Consider the following 21,367-nt stretch of genomic DNA (forward strand, 5'->3'; position numbering starts at 1 on the left):
TTCAATAAAAATGTCCATTCTATAAAGTTGCAATACCAGAAAATATTAACATGTGGAGAGAAAGGAGTTTAGCGGTAGATCCAGTAAGGTTCTTAGGTTTCTTGATTACAGTCATTCTCATTCCAACACTTTACAGCCAGAACAAAATCAAAGCTGTAAAGGAAAATATTTAAACTGTATGAATGCATGAGGAAAATCAAGTATTTCAGAAAAATTATCAAAGTGTTATTAACACAGTCATGTAGATACAGCTCACAGAAGATGCCATGTTTTGAACTTAGTTGCCAAAATCAAGGATGCAAGGAGGATGCTTCCACCCACTCAGGATCCAAAGCCCTGCATTTTCTCCTGACATAATGTATCTTACAGTATTTTTTTAAAGAATTGAATAGGGATAAGGTGAAAATTGTTTTTTTCATTTCCTGGGAATCTAAGAAAACTGCTAGACTTATGTGGGAGCTAGCTGACTAGTCACTCAGACTATGCCAGTTCTAAGAAACACATTCAGAGAAAAAAGTATAATCATGTACAAAATTTTCAGATCCAAAAGATAAGAGCTTAGCAAGCTTCCTGATCAGTTTTGGGTGTAAGCAAGTCTGCCTAAAGCCAGCTTTGGCAGATCAAATAGTTCAGAGTTACAACATCGGTCTTGAAGACACTTGGTCCCAGTATATTACAGTTTAATGATTCATTGGTCTTCAAGTCTTTACATTTATTTAAAAATAAGCTTTCCTTATTTATAATAGTAGAGAAATTTTTGAAGTATTAGCTTTTTATTTAAAATGTCATTGGTTTACTCTTTTATTTACTGATTTATTTTTACACTAAATGCAGATTTCCATGCTTCAGGGCCAGTGTAATATTTATTTTACATTCTGAACCTAGAGATCAGAATAGTATAGTTAAAAGCATAGTTAATTATATCTTTTCTTTTTTAGCATGACCACTACTGTTCCAGAATGAAACAGTTGTCTGTGCTTGAATCACAGAGACAGCACATGTTGTGTGTCCAGCCAGTGGGACCCACCATATGCCACCTATGCACTGATTTTTTTTCTTCAGCTGAAACCAGATGAAAAAGATGGCACATACTAGACTCTACCTTGAGACTTCAACTGGTATGAAATTTCAACTCAAAATTTAGAAAGTATAAGAAACCACCTTGGATACAGTGGGATACAGTAGGAATATAAAAAGTACCTTAAAAACTGTTTAAGAATGAACTTCACAAGATGAAGTACCTTGAGACTCTGCTGATACCAAAATAATTGATTCAATCATCTTTCACTTGTTTATTCTTTCATTGAATTTCATTGGCTTTTGTTGCAATTACTATTTATCAAATAGAATACTTCTGTATATAGGAAATTTGTGCCTTTCATTGTCAAATGAGCTTCAGAGGAAAGACAAGCCATCTGTGATTACCCTGCAGCCACAAGAGGTGCAGAGAGAGGAATGGGCCAGCTCCTCAGTTGCAAAGTTTCAGGAAGATGACAGTAACACAAAGCTCACATTGGATATGAAGTGGTAACTTTGGTACTCCTAACTTGAGAACTTAATTCTCTCTAGAACGTGACTGGCTTTGCTTGCCCAGGAGTCGACACATTTATGTCTCTCTCAAGACAGGTGACATTCCAGAAGTTATGGTGACATCCTTGATTGAAAAAGGTATGATTTAACTTCCAATTTCAAAAACACTCCATGTCCTGGAAATAAGGTTAGAGAAAGTAAGTAAAAATGTTTTCTTGTGGAAAGAAGTTCTAGACAGTAAAACCAGGTCATAAGTGCAACTTGACCAAGGAGCTGCTATTGAGCAAAGCAGATAGTTATTTATAGCAGTAGTAAAAATAGGATAAACATTGGAATCTGCTTGCAGCTATAAATATTAAGTCATTACCATAGAATCAAAGGCTCTATAACTATGGCAAGCCTCTTAAATCAACGTACAGAGCACACAGAACCTGATAATCAGTATAGAGATAATCAGCAATAAACAACTGTGAGCTGCAGACACTTAAAAGATGGGCACATGACAAAGATATCTGCAACGCCACCACCTTCTTCTTTTCATGGGAGGGTTTCATTAAAAACTATGACACACCTCAAATGAGGGATTTTTACAAGTCACACTAAATATAGCTTCCTCTGAGCTGAAGTTTTAATTTTATCTGTTTTAAGAGAGAATATTAATACCTTTGACTTAAAGTGTTCGTCCACACAGTACGGCTGTACTGTGCTAATATTATTCTATGCAGGGTACGTGTTCAGTAAATACTAATATTAACAAATTGTTATCAAATTCTGCAGCTTTCAGGCACAAAATTACAGAAAATCACAAACCTCCAAATATGAGGTTCACATCAACAGCGCTAAAATAACCCCCCAAAAAAGTACTAATGAAGCTTTTAATTTAGATATCTTGCTGCTTGATTGACTTGAAAGAAACTCTTTGTATGAAAATTGTTCTAGAAAAGCGATATTAGAATTGCCATTCATCATAGGCAAAATAACTGACTTGTTTCAGACACTGATGCTAAGTGGCGTTTTCTCCACTTTAACATCTGTACTTGATTGAGGCGTCAAGCTCTCCCTTTATCAGATATTTAATTTTTAACACTCACTGTGGTTGGGCTTAGAACAAGCACTAATTAAAAACAATTATATAATCAAATTGCCAGAAATGCTTAACATACCAAGATTTCACACATGGGCACTTTGGAAACAGTTCAGTTCTTTTATACAAATGTGCTCAGCTTCTATGGTGATTTAAACATCTAAATACAGAATTTGGGTGTCCTCTGAAAAAGTGCTGACAGTAACTCATCAAATAAATTGAATTATTAATATCTGAATACTCTATAAATTGAAGATACATTATTCATGGGTTTGGGGTTGGGTTTTTTTGCATCAAAATATTATTCTACAAATACGGGAAGAATGAATATATAATGAAAGGAACCAGAAAACATTACAGTAGATTACTTGCCGCAGAGTAACTCGGTTCCTCCAGAGGTGTTTTTAGCTCTACTGCAATAATGGTTCATACAGGCCCATTACACTTGAGCCAATTCTTTTGATCATTAACATGTATGAAGAGCATTCCCACACAGTAATACATCAGAGCTTACTGAGTTTTCAGTGCTGTCCCTACACCCAGTATAAATATAGAACATATATAATTATATATATAAATTTATATATATAAATTTTATAACATACAAAGCTTGAAAAGAACACAGTTAATATACAGATAATGTTTCTTCTTATTTAAGTACTCATCCATGTATATTTTCTGCTGCCCAGCAAGTCTCAAATTAGCCTCCTCTTGACACTGTCAACTGGAATTTATCAATCAGTCCTTTCACGGAGCATTTCCTTCTTAGAAGTGCTCGTCACATTTGTAACTCATCCCAACTAAGCTTTCCCTTATGTGAGAAGTATCCATCAAGAGAGTCTCTGATAGGAATGCAACTTCCTTGCAGCTTAGATGCCTTTGTCACTCTAGATATTAGGACTGTAGTGGAACAGGAACTAACATGCTGAGTTCATATTTGCCTAACTTTACTCAAAGAAGACAATGCTACTGATAATTACTGATAATCTGAAAATAAAACTTGAATTTAATTACATCTTTACTTCCAAAGTAGAGTGATACAGCTTATATTTAAAAGTATAAAACTAATTTTTAAAAAGTGCATTAATTGAGAGAATTTGGATGTTTGAAGAGAAAGATCTTTTGTCAGCTGAGGAAATGATACTAAAGAATTTTTTTTTAAATAGTGAAAGTATTAGTATACTTCACCTTTGATACATTAAAAATGAAACTAAAAATACAAGGAAAAGCTTGAAGAATGATAATAAAAATTCCTGTGTTAAGAACTGTAGGCAGAAAGTTGTAAATAATGTACACCTCATTTGTTTAAAAGCAAGGAAAATGGTTAAAGATCCCTTGACCTAAGGGGTCAGCATAAGGACAATTTTAACATTGCTTGAATTTCACTTCCAATTTTGGAGGGAATTTTCAAGACACATAGACACTAAGCTATTTTTTACTCAAGGAAAAACCCACAAAAGAACAGATTTTAGAGCAGGGGAATGGATATCAACATATAATAACAGAAAAAGCTTGTCAATATTTATATCAGTAGTTACTGGGCTGTTGGGGCACTACAGACTCCCATTTAGGGCTAGCTGGTGATCTACAATGAAATCCTTTATTTTAGTAGGGGTAGAAGTCATCCACTCTATGTAGTAATGTTGTAAGATGTCTTTCAATAGGCAGTTGATTTCAAGCTCTAACCAAAGTATTTGTATGTTCTGTATCTGCTTTGAGCAGCAGTCATCAACAGGATCCAGGTATAAAAATTCAGTTCACATTACCAGCAAGTAGAGAGAAGGACTTTTGTTTTCTCTGCAGGGAAGGCTGCAACATGACAATGAAAGAATTCTTTTGAACAAAGAACTCCTCAGGTGTTTTGAGAAGTGAAGCAAAAATGAATAATTGCTTTTCATTCTCCTTCAAAAAGAGAATCATTTTTGTAAGTTCAATAAGAATTTCTTTACTGGTTGTTACTATTTTTTCTAATCTGCTTGGCTCTAACTATCCTCTGAATAAATATCTTATTTGTATTCTTATTTGCTCCTGAAACATCTTGCTATCTTTTGCATAATGAGAAAAACTTATCACTGTAAATGTTTTTCTTCTCAAGGTTGGAGACAGCATTCTTTTACTTGGAAAAGCTCTTCTCTACAGAGACTTGCAATGCAGTTTATGCAGAATTCACTGCCTTACATTCTTCCAGGATTCATCTGTTGAAACATATCTCAGATTACAAGTGTTTCGTAAAATGATGTAGCGCAGATGAGATATTGGTGTAGAACTGAATTTTAAACATTAATATCTTACTTAAACATCAGTGATAGGTGAGACTTTTTATGATTAAATGATCTTGACAAGACACGTCTCTGTTCATAAAGTCAGACTCAGTAGGATACTTGTACTCAGTAGGTTACAGCAGTTCGACATACACTATGAGGAAGTACCTGGGAAGAAAACTATTTACAAATTATAGTCCATACTCATTGAACTTCGTTAACTGTAATGCCCATTCAACTTCGGTCAATAAAAAGAAAAAACAAAAACGCCCTGCTTTTCATTGAATTGTATTTAGTGTTATGACAATTTAAATGGTGTTTTGTAAAGTGCTCAGGTTTTTTTCCAAAATCAATATAAAAATACTGTATTGCTTTTATCAATAAACACATAAGAACATTCTAAGGGGCACATGAAGATGCTGATGTGCTCCCACGCAGAACTGCTGATGACGGACAACTTTATGAGGGCCAAAGTTTATTGTTCAGGACAGCAAAATAAATGCTTTAAATAGTTTGAAGGCTATGTACAAGCAATCTAAAGACAAAACCAGAGCTTCTAGTGCCTCTCCTTCTGCTATCCTGTGCTAAGATTAAATCCAGCAGAGATGAGATATAATAGATATTCTGTTCTAGTGTTTTTGATCCAAAGATGAAATGAATGTATATTGTACATAAAGAGAGCTATTTTTAAATCTTGTCAAAAATCACTTTTGTATACTTGTTTAAATACATAATATGTTATAACCCTTTCTGACAGTAGCTGGCGTAGAATACATATAGAGCCAGAAAAAAAGACATTGAAGTTTTTCAATTGGTTTATCGTTATTTTCCTAAAAGCATTTCCTGTTGACAGAAACAACACTCTCTTTTATAAGACTGAAGTTCATTAAGTTTGTCTAACCAGGATAAGATCCAAGCCACCAGAAGTGATAGCTTTTATGAATAATTTTTCCAAGAGATGTTTGAACTTTTTGTAAAAATTAAATAAAATAGTATGGGAAATAGACATAATTTAAGCATTTTATCATCAGGAAATTAAAAATTAGTGGATCAAAAGTACCACAGCAGTGACAAATAGCAACTTGCAGATATATTAAAAATAGATGATGCAAGGAACTGTAGCTTATAAAGTTCCCTCTGTTTCAGCAAATATGGTCTAACACAATCTTGCTTACAGATGTACATTAAGAAAGATCTTCCATTGTTGGATTTCTACCTATCACCAGCTCATCCAAAGATTAAGTCAATTGACCTTATGGGACCAATACCAGAGAAGCTATATAGAAAGGTGTTGTGGAGAAAGAGAAAATCTCCGCTTCGATTAGGAACATGGCGAAGCCAGACAGCATATATCTTTCAATGACTATAAATAAATACATAATGAGATCAAGGAAGGTCCATGGATTTCATAGAATCATAGAATCACAGAATCATGAAATCACAGAATCATAGAATCATAGAATGGTTTGGGTTGGAAATGACCTTTTAAATGTCATCTAGTACTGTTTTGAATAAAAGTAAATTAAAGAGGAACCAAAAGAGAATTCTTCCTCTTCTTAAAGGCTTCTGGAGTTTAGTTCACAGGTCCAATACTTTGAATAAGCATTAATTTTATGGACAAGATCACTGAGAGTACCCGACAGATGTTAGCAAACATACTTGATGTGATACAGTATTTATATGGCAGAAGGAAAGAGAGCAAAGTGAAGTGTCATGTTAAATAAAACCTGAAAATACAAAATGAAAGAACTGAGGTAAGTAAAAAAGAAAGAAAACAAAGAGAGACAAATGGCTTCATGCAAAGAAGGCATATATTTAAACCAAGATTGTGATGAGTCTGCAAATGAATAGAAGAACCATAAACGAGAGAAGGATGTGGATGATAAGACAAGGATAAATCAAAAGACTTGTAAACATAGTGACAGCAGCACAAAAAAAGAAAGGCAATAAATAAATATTTCAAAACCAAAAGAACATCAAACTTTCCCACCCATACAGCCAGTCTGAATTAAAATGCAACTAAGGTGTAGAATTGTCAGCAGAAATCCAAAAGCTAAAAAAAGTAACTAAAGGTACATCAAAAACTCAGGTAAGGGAAGTAGACATTCACTGAACTGTAAAGACCATAATTTTACAAGTTGTCAAAAGAGGATTTTATGAAATCATAAAACAGTAAATCCAGGTGTTTCACAAGAATCCCGCTGATCTTTAAGCACCTGGTAAAACTTCTGCAAAACTCAGGACCTTTTTCCAGGACCATACAAAGATTTCAGTTTCAAAATGGCACCATACTGGGCACTCGACATATATCCCTTAAACCCCCTTTTTTTGTCCCTTTATTATTAAACTCCAAAGTTAGGTTGATACATTTCTAATTTAACTGACCAACAGGAATATGAAAGTCCTTCCCTTTGGGAGGACAGGCAATCTGAAAGCCTTAGTGACTACTAAGCACATACAGAAAGCTAACCAACCTAAGATCAAAAGTACAGTAAGTAGGAACAAGGTCTCTAGTTCCAGTACTTCTCACCACTCTGGCTACATATCCTTCCTGTCTTCTGACGGTAGTAAAGCAAACAGGGAAGGGGAATATAAAAATGCCCTAAGTTTTCCTAAATATCTTTCTAATTAAGGTAATAATCTGAAAACTGAGCCTATTACTTTTTGAAGACAAATAATTTAAAGAAGATGGAAAACTTAGTGGTCTTGCATCCACCGCATTCATTCAGTCTGTGGTAAAATTGCTGGAACCTTAGAGTAGAGCAAAAGCTTTGAGCAGAGGGTAACAAAAATCTGAATGTTTATGCAGAAAAGATAAAAAATATTCCTTTGGGATAGAATAAGTTTTACTGTAGAATATCCACAAGGTTAGATTGTTCCAGCATGAAGAAGGACAACTTGTGCTTAAAAATGTCTGCTTTCTAGACATACAAGTAAGAGACCTACAATGAACCACAGCCAACAAACTTGCTAACAATATGACTTGCCCTGTTTGTACCGCAGTCTGTATAATATTATGTTAGCTAAAAAAGGACTTCTTGATAAAATTTATATGCTGTTTAATAAAAAAAAAATCCGTTATCCCATTTTCCCAGCAAGCACAAGACCTACGGCAAGGGAATAGCAACATAGCAGGGTGAAAAATTAAGTAGAACCTAAATGATAACCATGAAATATCTGGAAATACAGGGACGACTACATAGACATCACAGAAATGCATCTGAGCTCTGACTGGTAACAGTTTTTAAGACAGGACTGTGCAAAAACTCAAGTAATTAGGTAGCTCATTAAATTTTTGGATTTATCATTACTTTGCTGCACCCCATCTTGCAATAACCAGGATTGCCTATTTTACCTCTTTTTTTTCCTCTATCCCCAGGCCCATCTGTATTGCTCTGACTCCTGTTTTCTATATACCCTTCTTTAGCCTGCCAGCAGCATGTATATACCCAGCGTAAAAGCTGCACATATGCTGACAGGTGGCTGCGTGGCAGGAACGTGTTTTGACCAACCAGCTGATCACTGTCTTACAGTTGCTACATAGATGAGGCAACATATACTGCTCCACCTTTGCTGAGTAAGGTACACAAATCACTGTATAGGTACATGTTAGCTAGACCTGACCCAAGGGAAGGAGAAACTGTCTAACACAGACTACCCTGAGTGGGTTAAAACTCTCAGTAGAGCAGTAGGGTAACGGAGTACATACTGAGCTGTGTAGCCTACTCTGTGCTGGTACCAGCAACCATCAGTACTGGTTTAAAGGTGGCATGGCTGCATCCAAAATATATTCTCTATTGTAGTCAGCAAAAGCATATGATTCTCTGATTTTATTGTTTTTGGCTAAGATTACAGTATTATCTTTTCTCTCAGAAGAGGAGAAGAAAGACTCTTTCACATGACAACTTTTATCTCAAATACTCCTTAAACTCCCAATTTCAATGCTTCTTAGTAAAACAGATTATCTGTTAAGATATCCCCCATCCTGCTTTAAATGTTCAAGTTTCAGACCTTTGGCAGTGTTATTATTCCACCAGTTTTAAAAGACATATCAAACCCAAATGGGTGTTAAAAAAATGAAATAAACATTTCTTCACATTTAATTAAAAAACCAATTTTGCACTATTTTTATTTTTTTATAAAAGCAAGAATGAAATTCACACATTGATTTTTTTTCCCCTCTGTTGGTAATTTTTGTGGTTAAATATCCATTACCCATAATACTTATTTTGTGTCTGCTGGAAAAATACACACTTAGGTTGCACTTATTTTACACCAGAAAAACATTATAATAGTCATAATAATAAATTATCAATAAGAAAGATTTCTACTGAACATAGAAGAGTAAATTTAGACAGTAATACCTGAAACAACACCAATTCCATCATCACAGTCATAATCAGAGACTTCACTGTCACTGATTCTTTTGGACCCTGCCAAAAAAAAAAAAAAAGAAAAATCAGAAATATGTCATTTATCTTCCTGTAAGTTAAAACTATCTTCAGCCAATAACACATAAATAAATGTAGGGATTTCATACTAGACAATGAAGCATTAATATAAGCATATAAGGGAAATTATTAATGTTATATTATTGCAAATGTGTTAGTGCACCAACTATTTTCAGCTAAACGTTTAATGTAATATACAGTGAAATGCTGAAATACAGCTCCACAATGTTGCTTTTATGAAATATTTTCATATACTTCATATTTATACATATTCATTCCATATAGAAACTGGCATCACACTGTTCATCTTCCAATTTTTCATATACAAGGCACCATCCCTCCCCAAACTCTTTGAATGCCAGAAAAATTAATAATAGCAATAATTTTAAATGGATGTAATATTTTCTTTAGGGTATTAGCAAGCACTATCAGGAGAACAGGCAGCTTCGCACATACAGTGTGTCCTGAAAAACAAAATCTTTGTGATACTTTAGAGGAAGCAATCTATTACATGCTCTGTGGGAGTACACCTGTCAAAATAGCTCGAGCTTAGTTGGTAAAAGCAGATTCCACATCCACAATTAGAGCCAAAATGTAGGTCACATAAGACAAATATATATGTCAGTTTGTGTTTAGCTTGATTTTACTTCTGTCTTCTGTGGCATCTTTTAAAAAGCATTTGATTGTTGACATCAGGCTTAAGCACTGGCATGTTAATGATAATTATTCATTTACTTTTAATGTGAAATGTGTTTAATGTGAAATGTTTAATGTGTGTTTTAAATGTGAAAATCCCTGTTCTTCAGCAAGATGGCGTGTCTGTTCTAATTCTCTGGCCACCTGAAAATAGGTAACTAGAAGGTACAAGCTTTAATCTAATTGTCACCAAACCTTCAATCATGTGCAATATTTTTTTATTCCTACCACAGGATGATTTATTCTGAAAAATACACACATAAAAATACCAGTAAAAACTGGGAGTAAACCTAAAGAAGTCCAGGACAAAGCAGGATTAATGTTCTATCTGGGTGACTGGCACAGAAGGATACCTACACCCTTTTCCCAACCGAAAACTCGGAGAACAAATGCTAAGAGAATTTTTGACAAAAATAAAAGTTTTCAGTTTAAAGAAATTTTAGAAATTAATTGAATCATAAGAACTGCTGTCTTTTGTCAGACTGTCTAACATCTGTCTACCCACCAGGGGATAGTGGAAGGTCCTTCTTTAGCGGAAAGAGTGTGCTTACAGTATCTGTATGGAAAAAGTTTTCTGCGTTGCACCGTTCTAGCAAGCAGGGATCCTGGCAACTGAGACTTCTCCTAAGCCATCCTCTTTACCATAAGTCATTAATCAATTCATTCTCCACAAATTCATATAATTTCTTTTTGAGTCGCAGTATTCTCTTGTCCTCTATAATATGCTATGTCAGTAAGTTCTGCAATTTAATTTTGCATTGTGTGAAATAGACTTCCCTCTGGTTTACTTCTATTACATTATTTCAGACAATGCCCTCCAAGCTTTTGTATTTTGAGAAAAATGAATCAGTAGTCTGTATTCTCCTGCAGTCATCTCTTTTTTTGAGCTGAAATATCATAGTTTAATTCCTTTGCATATGCAAACCATTCCATATTTCTGATTGTTCCTGCTGTATTTGTTTGTATGTTTTCTAGTTCTTCTGTGCCTTTAATGAGAAGTCAGAAGTGATTGCAGGAATCAAGATGCAGGTGTATGGATTTATAAACTAGACTGCAGACTATTTCTTTGGGGATAAAAATTGCTCTGTTAAAAACTATTCAACTAGAGAATGGTATAAGTGTGATACGTGGTAATACTTAGAAAACACAATCTAGCCTGCCATTACATTATGCAATTCCAGTAGAGCAATGTTAACTGTTGTTATTTAATCGCAATAAAGGTTGAGGGTTTCCTCACAATAGGAAATTAAAATTAGTACAAGGAAAGCCATGCTTTGGTTTCCTACACCCTCTAATTCTTACATGGTAGAATTATTAGTTCAATTTATTATACAAGTTTAGAAATAGCCATGCTACAATAGGGAGGGGGAAAGGTGTCTCTGAATTCAAGAAATAACAATAAGTAAAGTCTTTCTCTAAAACAAGAAATAACAAGCAAGTGATCACAATTAGCACTTGAGAAAACCTAGAAGATGAGGGCAGGAGTGAAGGAAAATTTTTCAGCCTCCTAATGGACTTTCTGAGAATCAGGATTTCTAAAAGCTGTTGAGTCTGACAAGGACAATATACAATCTGATTATTTTCTTAATTATAGTATCACAGAGGCCCAATGAAAATCTCTCTTGCTTCCCAAAGAGCGAGCTGTGTCATCACCGTTCCACTTGTGATGCTGTTCTGTTGCCATTTTCAGCAGAGCCTTCTGCTAGTGCGGTGACATACACACCAGTGAGCAAGAAGGATTAGTCTCCATTCTCCTTAGCTACTAATTCAAAACCAGGTCATTAAATAAGAAGGACAATATTTGTGACCAAACACTAAGCAAGAGAACCCTACTAGTCTGGCTGGGATTTAGCTGGGGTCTAAAAGGCAGAAGCCCTCAAAGGGAGTGCAGAACAGTGTGATTCTGGCCTCTGGCAACCCTGGTACTGATCTGGCTGCAGGACTGTGGCTACTGTGGAGAGCTGCCAATAACATCACTCAGGCTCTATCAGAGAGAGAGGATTGTGGAATGGGAAGATGAGCAACTGAACAGTTTGCTCATGCTCATCACAAGGATGCTTGGAAAAGTTTGTGTCATGAAAGACGTAAGAGGGCTGAATCAACTATGGTTTGAATGAATGTCATTTACTCATCATCTACTTCATCCTTATGAATGAATCTAATTAATTACAACTGAGGCTGTTTTTTATTTATGTTTATATTTACAGCTAAGTACATCTGCTTTAACATATTTTTAGAATATTATATTCTGTATTCTAGAAAAAAGATTTGGATCTTTGAAGATGAAAATAGCCAGCTGTTGTCACAGTGGGCTCTAGACTTCTCAGTTTCATAGCTAAAATTATATGTTGTAGTAGTCACAGGATACATCTGGCAGAAAGGAGAGACTAGGAAGCTTCAACAGATCACAGGTATAAAACACAGGCGTCACTCTTTCTTTGTCCTCTCAAACCACATCCAGCTTTCCCAGAATCTCCTAATACCTCAACTCCAAATCACCTTCCAGGATCTAGAGACCCTTTTCTCTTTTTATATACAGACCTCTGTCTTCACTCCCCACCTGGCATACTGCATCCAGCTCTGGAGCCCTCAGCACCGGAAAGACATGGACCTGTTTGAGTGGGTCCAGAGGAAGGCCATAAAAATGATCAGAGGGATGGAACACCTCTGCTATGGGGAAAGGCTGAGAGAGCTGGGGTTGTTCAGTCTGGAGAAGAGAAGGCTGCAGGGGGACCTTATTGTGGCCTTTCAGTACTTAAAGGGGGCTTATAAGAAAGATGGGGACAGACTTTTTAGCAGGGCCAATAGCAATAGGACAAAGGGTAATGGTTTTAAACTAACAGAGGGTAGATTCAGACTAGATAGAAGGAAGAAATTGTTTACAATGAGGGCGGTAAAAGTCTGGAACAGGTTGGCCAGAGCGGTGGTAGATGCCTCATACTTGGAAACATTCAAGGTGAGGTAGGATGGGACTCTGAGCAACCTGATCTAGTTGAAGATGTCCCTGCTCATTGCAGGGGGGTTGGACTAGATGACCTTTAAAGGTCCCTTCCAACCCAAACTGTTTTACGATTCTATGATTCACTCCCATCCAAGCTGCAGAGAAGAACCAGGACATGGGGAAACTGAACGGGCCAGGATTAAGACCTGCCTAAGGATGGGAGTAGAGAAAGAGTAGTCAAAGGAAGAATCAGGTTTCAAGGCTTTCTCCAATTGCCTTTGCTACTGCAAAGAGGAGAGTCTCTTGTAGTAGCTGACATCCCTTAAATATGAAAACTTTTTCTGTAAGACGAGATATGAAGCTCATTCAGATCAGATGATCTATTCTGTTTCCTCAAGCAAAGGCTACCTTAAGCCAACTCTAACTACTAACAGAATTAAATCAACTGAAAAATAATCATGTTTAAGTAATATTTCACATTTACTTATCAATGTAAATTTAAATGCTGGTTAAGAAGTCAGAAGAAATTTAAACCAAAATTAGTTACTTGGTTTTATCTCTGGAAATCAATGCTTTCAGGAAGGAAGAAGGAAGGAAAACATGTCAATTAAATATGTAATGTCAAGAAGTACTGCCTGGAACATGTAACTTCTGCAAAGGAATCAGATTATATTTATTTAAAATGTATTCCATTAACTTCAGAAATGGAACAGACTAGAAAGTGCACAGGTCAAAATCCTTTATTGAACTGAGTATTCAAAATACCAGTACAATTTCTGGCAGTTTAGTTTAATATTTCTTATAATTTTTGCAAGAGTAGTTTCATCTGCTATATATTAATTTTAGATCATAGTTTTCTTTTTAACCTATTGACAATGTAAATTTGAAGATATAGGCTTCAGTCCCACCTTAGCCAAATCTTTTCAAAATACCACTTCATTATCTAAGTAATTTGAACCACTGACCATAAAATAGAGAAAGAATAATTCATAGTTTATCTGGGAAATATGACATTGAAGCCTCTCACAAATTATTCTAAAGGAATATTGCTAATGAAACTGTTATTTAGTATTTTAATGAATATCTTAAAATGTTAGACAAATATGTTATAAAATATGGTACTTATTTCAAGAGCAAGAAGATTAAATCCATTCGAACATAAATTCAAAATTCAGTAAAAAGTTTAAACATGTAACACCTGGGACACTGGGTGCATCAAATAAATGCATTGGTATGAATGGTTTGCATTTAATTAACTTTTTCTTTGATGGATTTTAAACATGAGGAATGATATTAATTAAGTCTCACTGCCATTGCACTGGAATATAGCTTATAAATGAAACATTCTTAGGAATACTATTACCATTTTGTCTGATAACTGAGTGGTAACAGATGGTAAATATTGACTTTTGAATGCCTTCCACCAGGATTAACAGTTATTACAGTTGCAGACTGAAGGCAAAATAGATCTCATGCTGTATAATTAGCTAGTGCAAGCCACATAAAAAATGCCTTAATTCAGCATAACCCCAACCGCAGTGAAATCAAAAGATATATTCACTTAGCAGGTTTTGGTTTAATAGCCTTAAACTATCAATAAAACTGTTTTCTAGGGACAGCTTACCTTGGGGATAGTGGAGAACCTCCCCATCAGAACTTGATAACCCTCAGCATCCTCCTTCCCTCCCGCACCTACCTACTCCTTCCCTACCGCTGTTGCACAAGCTGCCATCCCACCCAGCACAATTCTGCAAGTGCATGTACACACTAGAACTGGAAGTTTACAGCACTTGCACTGTAGCTTTCTTTGCAGGGTGGGGGAAAAAAAACACCACCTAAAAACCACGAGACCCATTATTTTCACTTTCCATTTAAAAAGTACTTTCTATTTAAATTTTTACTATTTTATTACTTTTCCTATTTACATTTTTACTTTCTATTATGCAGAAAAATAATTTAAGATACAGTAGTTTCTTCCATTCTCAGTTTTCTTCTATTTTTCATCTCCATGGCTAGCAATAATAAGAAGAAAAAAGTGAGGTGTTTTATTCCATTTTATGAATCAAATACTTATTTTTTTGTTAACTCTTCATGAGCTGCAGTATTGGTGGCCATGGAAAGCTTTAACAACTTCTGAATAAAAATAATATGGAAATCACTGAAGAAATTTTTAGAGAATCTTCTTTGGATGCCCCAAGCCTGTCAATGTTTAAGAGGCACTTGGACAATGCCCTTAATAACATACTTTAACTTTTGGTCAGCCCTGAAGTGGTCATGCAGTTGGACTAGATGATCGTTCTAGGTCCCTTCCAACTGAACTATTCTTTTCTATTCTATTCTATTCTGTTATATTCTATTCTATTCTATTCTATTCCAACAGAATCACATTTCACTCCATAACAACTTTCTAAATAACTGGAACTCTTCCAAATGAATGAAACAATATGCAATCATAATTTTTTTTTTTGCAAGGTAACCTAAATCTGTGGAGAGTTCTGAAAGATCTTCTGACTTCTACATGACAACTGAAGTTGGCACAGAACTGTGCTCCACTCTATTATTAATATACAGGGGAAACAATACAAGATATAATACTTTCTGTGCTTCATATATTGCCCATTGATATTTCTGATATAGGCCTCAAGAGAAGACCAACACATGAAGTTCAAAATTCCACTATAAGCCTATATGACCAACCAATATAGTTATCAGAACGGACTAGGACAGGGGATAGAATGAGAAATAAAATTAAGGTGAGTCAGCTTAAATACAAAAGGAAGGACCAGATTTATGGATCAGGAATTCTCTGTTTTCTTTGTGGGAAAAAAAAAAAAGGAAAAAGAAAACAGACCAAGCTCCAGAGCTGGGGATCCTGCCCCTTACAATGCAGGCAGCTTTCACAAGGTTTTGTGGACTCCTTGTGGGAACAAAGGGTAGTGAAGCATGCCTATGAGCTGCTTCCCTGAAGTTCACAGAAGCCTTCACAACCTCTTAAAGTAACTTAGCGTTGCCTGTAATTGTTCTCTGTTCAAAGCTGACATCAAAGCAACCCTAAAATCACTCACAACAACTGTCTTAAGAATTTGCTCTCTCATATTGACCCAGTCTGTGCCTGAGGGTTCTTAGTGTGAGCTAATTTCTCATGCAGTCCCACTGTCTCCACGTTAATCTGTCACTTTATCCTCCTGTACGTAACAGTGTTTTTTTAATGTTTTTGACCAATTTAGTCTACATTGACAGAGGGGTATAAATACCAAATTTAATTAAGTTCCTACAGATCTTTGAAAATGGTTGCTGAATAGAAGAGAGAGACACAAATCAGAACCCCTTAATGAAAAAGAAACATTATCAAGCTAAAATCTGTGGCTAATCCACACACGCACAAGCCCACAGTCACCATAGCAAACACGGTCTCTTCCCATGTGAAGATATCATAAAGCATGAGAAGAATATGGGATTATTTCAGGAGACAATGGAATAGAAGAAACATGGGAGACTAAAGGTAGATGTAATGGAAACTGGGTTTTATTTGTAGTACTCTCAAGAAACATCCTGCAGTTTTTGTTTGTGTCTACCATGGTATTGGATCTGTTTTCTTAACAATGTGTGTTTCCTTTTTTTAAACATAACTAAAAGATAATTAGATGAACCAATTCTCAAAGAGATTCCCATAATTAAAACTGCAGGAACTGCAAAAAGTCCCACATGAAATGCACTACAAAATTTAAGCTTGCAAAAACTGTATATTATGAATTTATTTATATTTAATGAAGGCAAACTTCTCAGATACAGCAACTGGATTTGTAACTGGGGATTTAAATCAATATGTAACTGTAAAAATATGTATCAGTATAAATACTGATTTTGCCAGTACTTCACTTACTTACCCCATGTCTGTATTCTAAAATTACTTAGACTAGTTCTCAAACAGCTGTAATACAACAGTGTTCCTTTTAATATAGCTTAATCAAAATAGCATTTTCCTAGTAGATTTAGTAAAGCTCACTACAGTTTACCTACCAAAGCTCTACCTAAAATAAAGGCAGGCAAAGCAAGTATAGTGTTGCAATACTGCTCCAATATCAATACTGAGATGTTCAGAATAGAGAAAGAAAGCCAACAAAAGACCTATGACCGAAAAGCAGACGAGAAAAGCCAAGGAGCATTTAAGCCATTTAGCATCTGCACAATAGGTAGCAAAGCACACCAATAAAATATCGTATTAAATTTTGCATGTATATGGAAGCAATAAGCATTTCTGGCATGCTGAAAATTTACCTGAATTATATGAATATAAGCCTTTATCTGGAAAACAAATATTGACATGAAGTAGTGTCAGGGAAAAATACATGAATCAATACATGTAACAGGGATGGTTAGAACCTTAAACTTCATTACAATTGCTTCTGAAGACTGAAGAATTTGATATTGTAGGCCACATTGATTCAAAACAACAAAACTCAAGCAGCTAGGAGAAATTAAACCACAAAAATGCCAATTACTTTTGGAGCAACATTTATACTCAGTAGTCACAGAGGACTAGTAGAGCTATTACAGTCATTTCCGATTCTGAAATACAACTGCACACTTACTATAAGCAAGCCTTTAACTTTTTAAGGGCAAAATGTATATTCAACTAGGCATACAATATGAGCTGCTACCCTTAAAGTTACTGCACACTGCTGTTGGCACCTCAGCAGAAAGTTATTAGCAGAAGTTTCCTGAGATGTAGCTACTTTAAATTTAGCAGATTCAGAAGTGATGTTCCACTCAATCTTCTGTCTCCAGCTAGGTCTTGATTTGGTAAATATGTACATACATGAATACCTTATCTACATATCATTGTAACCAGTGAATTTAAGAGTCCTGGCATGAGCACAATGATTTAATACTTATTTAATCTAATTTATGTTTGCATTCCCTAAGTCTGGCTGGTTTATGTATTTTAGCTTTCCATACAACCATATCCGTTTTTCTAAACTTGACAATATAATAGAATGCAAACATCTGGACAATTATGGAAATGTGAAATGTTACTTTGCATTTGCAGATTTTGTAAATGTGACTTCCATAAGGTAATACGAAGAAGCCAGGAAGTCAGGGTAACATGAATAGTGTCTTGCCATTAGCAAGACATTATGAATGTTTTCATTCCTTACAGTTGAACAGCTCACAGGCATCATCTTTAATATTTAAGAGTGACAGTCCATGAGTAAATGATACACCTCAGATGACAAGATATGACAGTATTAGAGGAAAAATGAAAATTTTAGTTTCTTGCCAACTAGTGCTGTTAAATATTCACTTGATAACTAGGTCCCTTCTGGCAAGTCACAGTTTTTCTAACATCCAGGTACTAACTATTTTAATATGTAGACCATATCACTAAATCATCTACTGCTTACAATTTCTAACTCTCTACATTTTCAAATTGGGTTGGTTGATAAATATAATTAATTTTTATGGCCCAGCTCCAGAATTCTGTTAGGCTATATAATTTCAAAGCAAATAATAGGAGTCTTTTTCAGCATCATTTACAAACTTTTAGATGTGAGCTTTAGTGCATAACTTCTCTAATATCTGTTCTCCTTGATACTAATCTCTTCCAGTTATGAATTTCATGAAAAACTGACTCCAGCAACATCAGAAAGTCACCAAAGCTTCAAAAGTACCATCGAAAAAAGATTTTTTAAAAAAATCAATTAACACAGTCTAGAAATTATTTATATAATTAAAAATAATGGACTTTCTGAATTTAACTCCTGGAAAGATCTGTAAAAGGGTAGAGCTTCTTGAAGAGCACAAGAATATGAAAATATTGAGATTATAATGGGGGTGAGGACTAAAGAAGCCATGTTTGTTTCTGTATGGTTACAACACAGAAAGAAGAAAAAGATTATTAAATCCATCATCAAAACTTCATCAGAACCATCACACTTTTATATGATAGTTTATTATGCTTCAACAATTAAAAAAAAAATGCACACTACCATTAGCCAGAAAAAGAAGATATTGTATGGACCTACATCTTTTAGAATCTTTTTAAAGGTCACCTGGCTTGCTATTTATCGACTGACTAGCAAGGTTACTTTACTCTGTCCACTGAGTTATTTCAACAAAGAACATTGCTTTTCTGTCATCTTTACATGACAGAAGAGTAGTTTAATAAAATGATTCTATTAAGTAACCAGAGCAACAGCATTATAAATAATCACATTCCCTTAAACTACTTCAAAACAGGATTTTAAGTATTTTTTGTAGTTTAATTACAACTTAATAAAGTTTATTTTAAAATTTTCAAACAGCGCAAAATTAATACCTTAAGTAAGTTTCTTTTATTAATAAAAATAAAAATATTTTGATAGTTTAAGGCCTTTTCAGACACCCCTGTATCATGTTAAATACCTTTTAATTAAAGTATTTAATAAATCATAGATGTACGATAAATATAATAAATAAATCATAGGTGTATAATAAATACATACTGGTATATATATCTATATTCTATGAACAAAACATCAATGCATGCAAACAAAGATAACATGCCCAAGGCCTGTGCTCAATAAAAGAAAGAGAAAAATTAAGGAAGAAGCATGAAAGAGAAAAATAAGTGTTATTCTTGCTCTCTAGGGTAAAGTTCTTATAACATATTCATCATTCATAGTCTGTGCCACTGACCATAAAATGCTCCATATTATAATTTGAAAAAAAGTCACTGATGCATGTTTTCATTAAGTACAACTCGCTTACCTACTAGGGAACAACATTATTGTAATTCCCTCAAGTAACATCCAGTGACATTGATTTAAAATTATCGTACTGACTTACCATATTCATTACAAACTAAAAGGAAATTGCTGAGACAGCAAGATCCGCATTCTGCAGTAAAATGAGACTCTACAGTCAGTAGTGTTCACTGGGAGACTGAGGTTTGAAATGCAGGGGCTCAGATTTCACAGGGTAAAGTTTCAGATTTATTGTAATTAATTATTATTAAGCATTAATGATTTTGATACTACCAAGTCTATCTCTTTAATGTTCTACAATATAGACTTGAAACTTATAACATTTAAATAATGGAAGAGAGGACTTGAATTAACAGTTATAACATTCAACTCATCTTTGATTTGGTGGTACAGCCACAGAATTTTCAAAAAAACCTCTCAGCACCCAGCAATTACAAGTCCATCTAAAAACGTTTGTCAAAAATTAATAAGTAATGAAGTCCTTTATTTGTGAATTCAGTCTATAAATTTGGGTTTTCTAGTCAGATGTAATAATTTTTAGCATGTTAAAGTCTCAGCATTGCCCCAGAAAATATAGTCCGCCTCAGGAAAATGTACAAAGCTGGAAAAAGAAGATGACAAAACATTTTCATGTGATTCAAAACACTTTATGTATTATAGAATTTTTTATGAATGAATAAATACAATTCAGAAAAGGAATGTATACTCAGTTTTTGTCCCCACACTTTAAGTACTCATTAGTATAATTTCTCTCCCTCCAGATCTTTTTTATATGGTTTAAGAATCATGAAACTCAGTTAATGGAGTTATCGATGACTTTCATTCTAAAGGTAATGAAAGTCAAATTCCCTTTAAAGAAAGCTACTTCACAGTCTATTTATTTAAAATTATTTTGATCCTGACCGATTTTTCTGGTGTTCAGTTATTGAAAAAATACACTGTTTTGGACTTCTATATGTTGATTTCCAAACACTGTCATTTTAAATTCTCTTAGACCTTGTTTTTGGCAGAGTTTATCTCACATAGATTTACTACTTTTCCCTTGCTGAGGATGCTCAAAATATAAAACTTCACTTTTCTTATTCAAATCATATTGTGCATTCTCATGGCAATTTAAAGCTCTCCTTCCACTGCTCTGTATACCTATGGTGTAACTGGAGACCTGAAAATGTCTGGTTTTACTGTTGTTTTCACTTCCCTTGTATTGGCATTTAGCTGTTATCTACACTATGCACGCACTCTCCATAGTCTGCAGATCAATAATTCAGACAGCTTGGTTTTAAAGCTGCAAAATCTGACTTAGAAAACTAGTGTCAGTTACTTTTTAATCCTAAGTAATTGGGAAATCCTTAAAATACTTGAAGTAAAACAAAACCTGCTTCTAAAACAAATTCGGAGTCAATATAGAACTAAAACCAGTTGTTGTTCTTCAAAATACACAACAACCCAGTATTCTTTATCAACTAAACAGTACCAGCTCACACTGCACAAATGCACACGTTACATGGACATAACTGTAAAAGACTGAATAAGAATGTCTCAGATCAAATTTGATGTCTTTTATCTCTGTATTCTGGGCTACATGGAGAAAAAGTAATTTTTGATTTGCAGTCCCATGGTATAAGCCCTGCCTGATTTCTGTATTAGTTCTCAGTGCA

At 34.7% G+C, this 21,367-nt stretch overlaps 1 protein-coding gene across 50 annotated transcripts in view; it reads right to left on the reverse strand.

The window, feature by feature from the left end:
- RIMS2 (regulating synaptic membrane exocytosis 2) overlaps positions 1–21,367 on the reverse strand; it is a 503,677-nt gene that overhangs the window by 182,829 nt on the left and 299,481 nt on the right. For 25 of the 50 annotated variants that reach the window (XM_087748045.1, XM_087748037.1, XM_087747735.1 and 22 more), the window contains 2 exons: positions 17,242–17,268; positions 9,240–9,308 (listed from right to left, as the gene is read on the reverse strand). In XM_087748045.1, the coding sequence (XP_087604171.1) occupies positions 9,240–9,308; positions 17,242–17,268 (96 nt within the window). The remainder of the gene's footprint in view (positions 1–9,239; positions 9,309–17,241; positions 17,269–21,367) is intronic. The other 25 variants (XM_087747743.1, XM_087748104.1, XM_087748053.1 and 22 more) reach the window with 1 other exon arrangement.

Source organism: Nipponia nippon, unplaced genomic scaffold (genome assembly GCF_047370975.1).
Source record: "Nipponia nippon isolate SJK-2023a ecotype South Korea unplaced genomic scaffold, ASM4737097v1 scaffold_1, whole genome shotgun sequence".
Taxonomy (NCBI): domain Eukaryota; kingdom Metazoa; phylum Chordata; class Aves; order Pelecaniformes; family Threskiornithidae; genus Nipponia; species Nipponia nippon.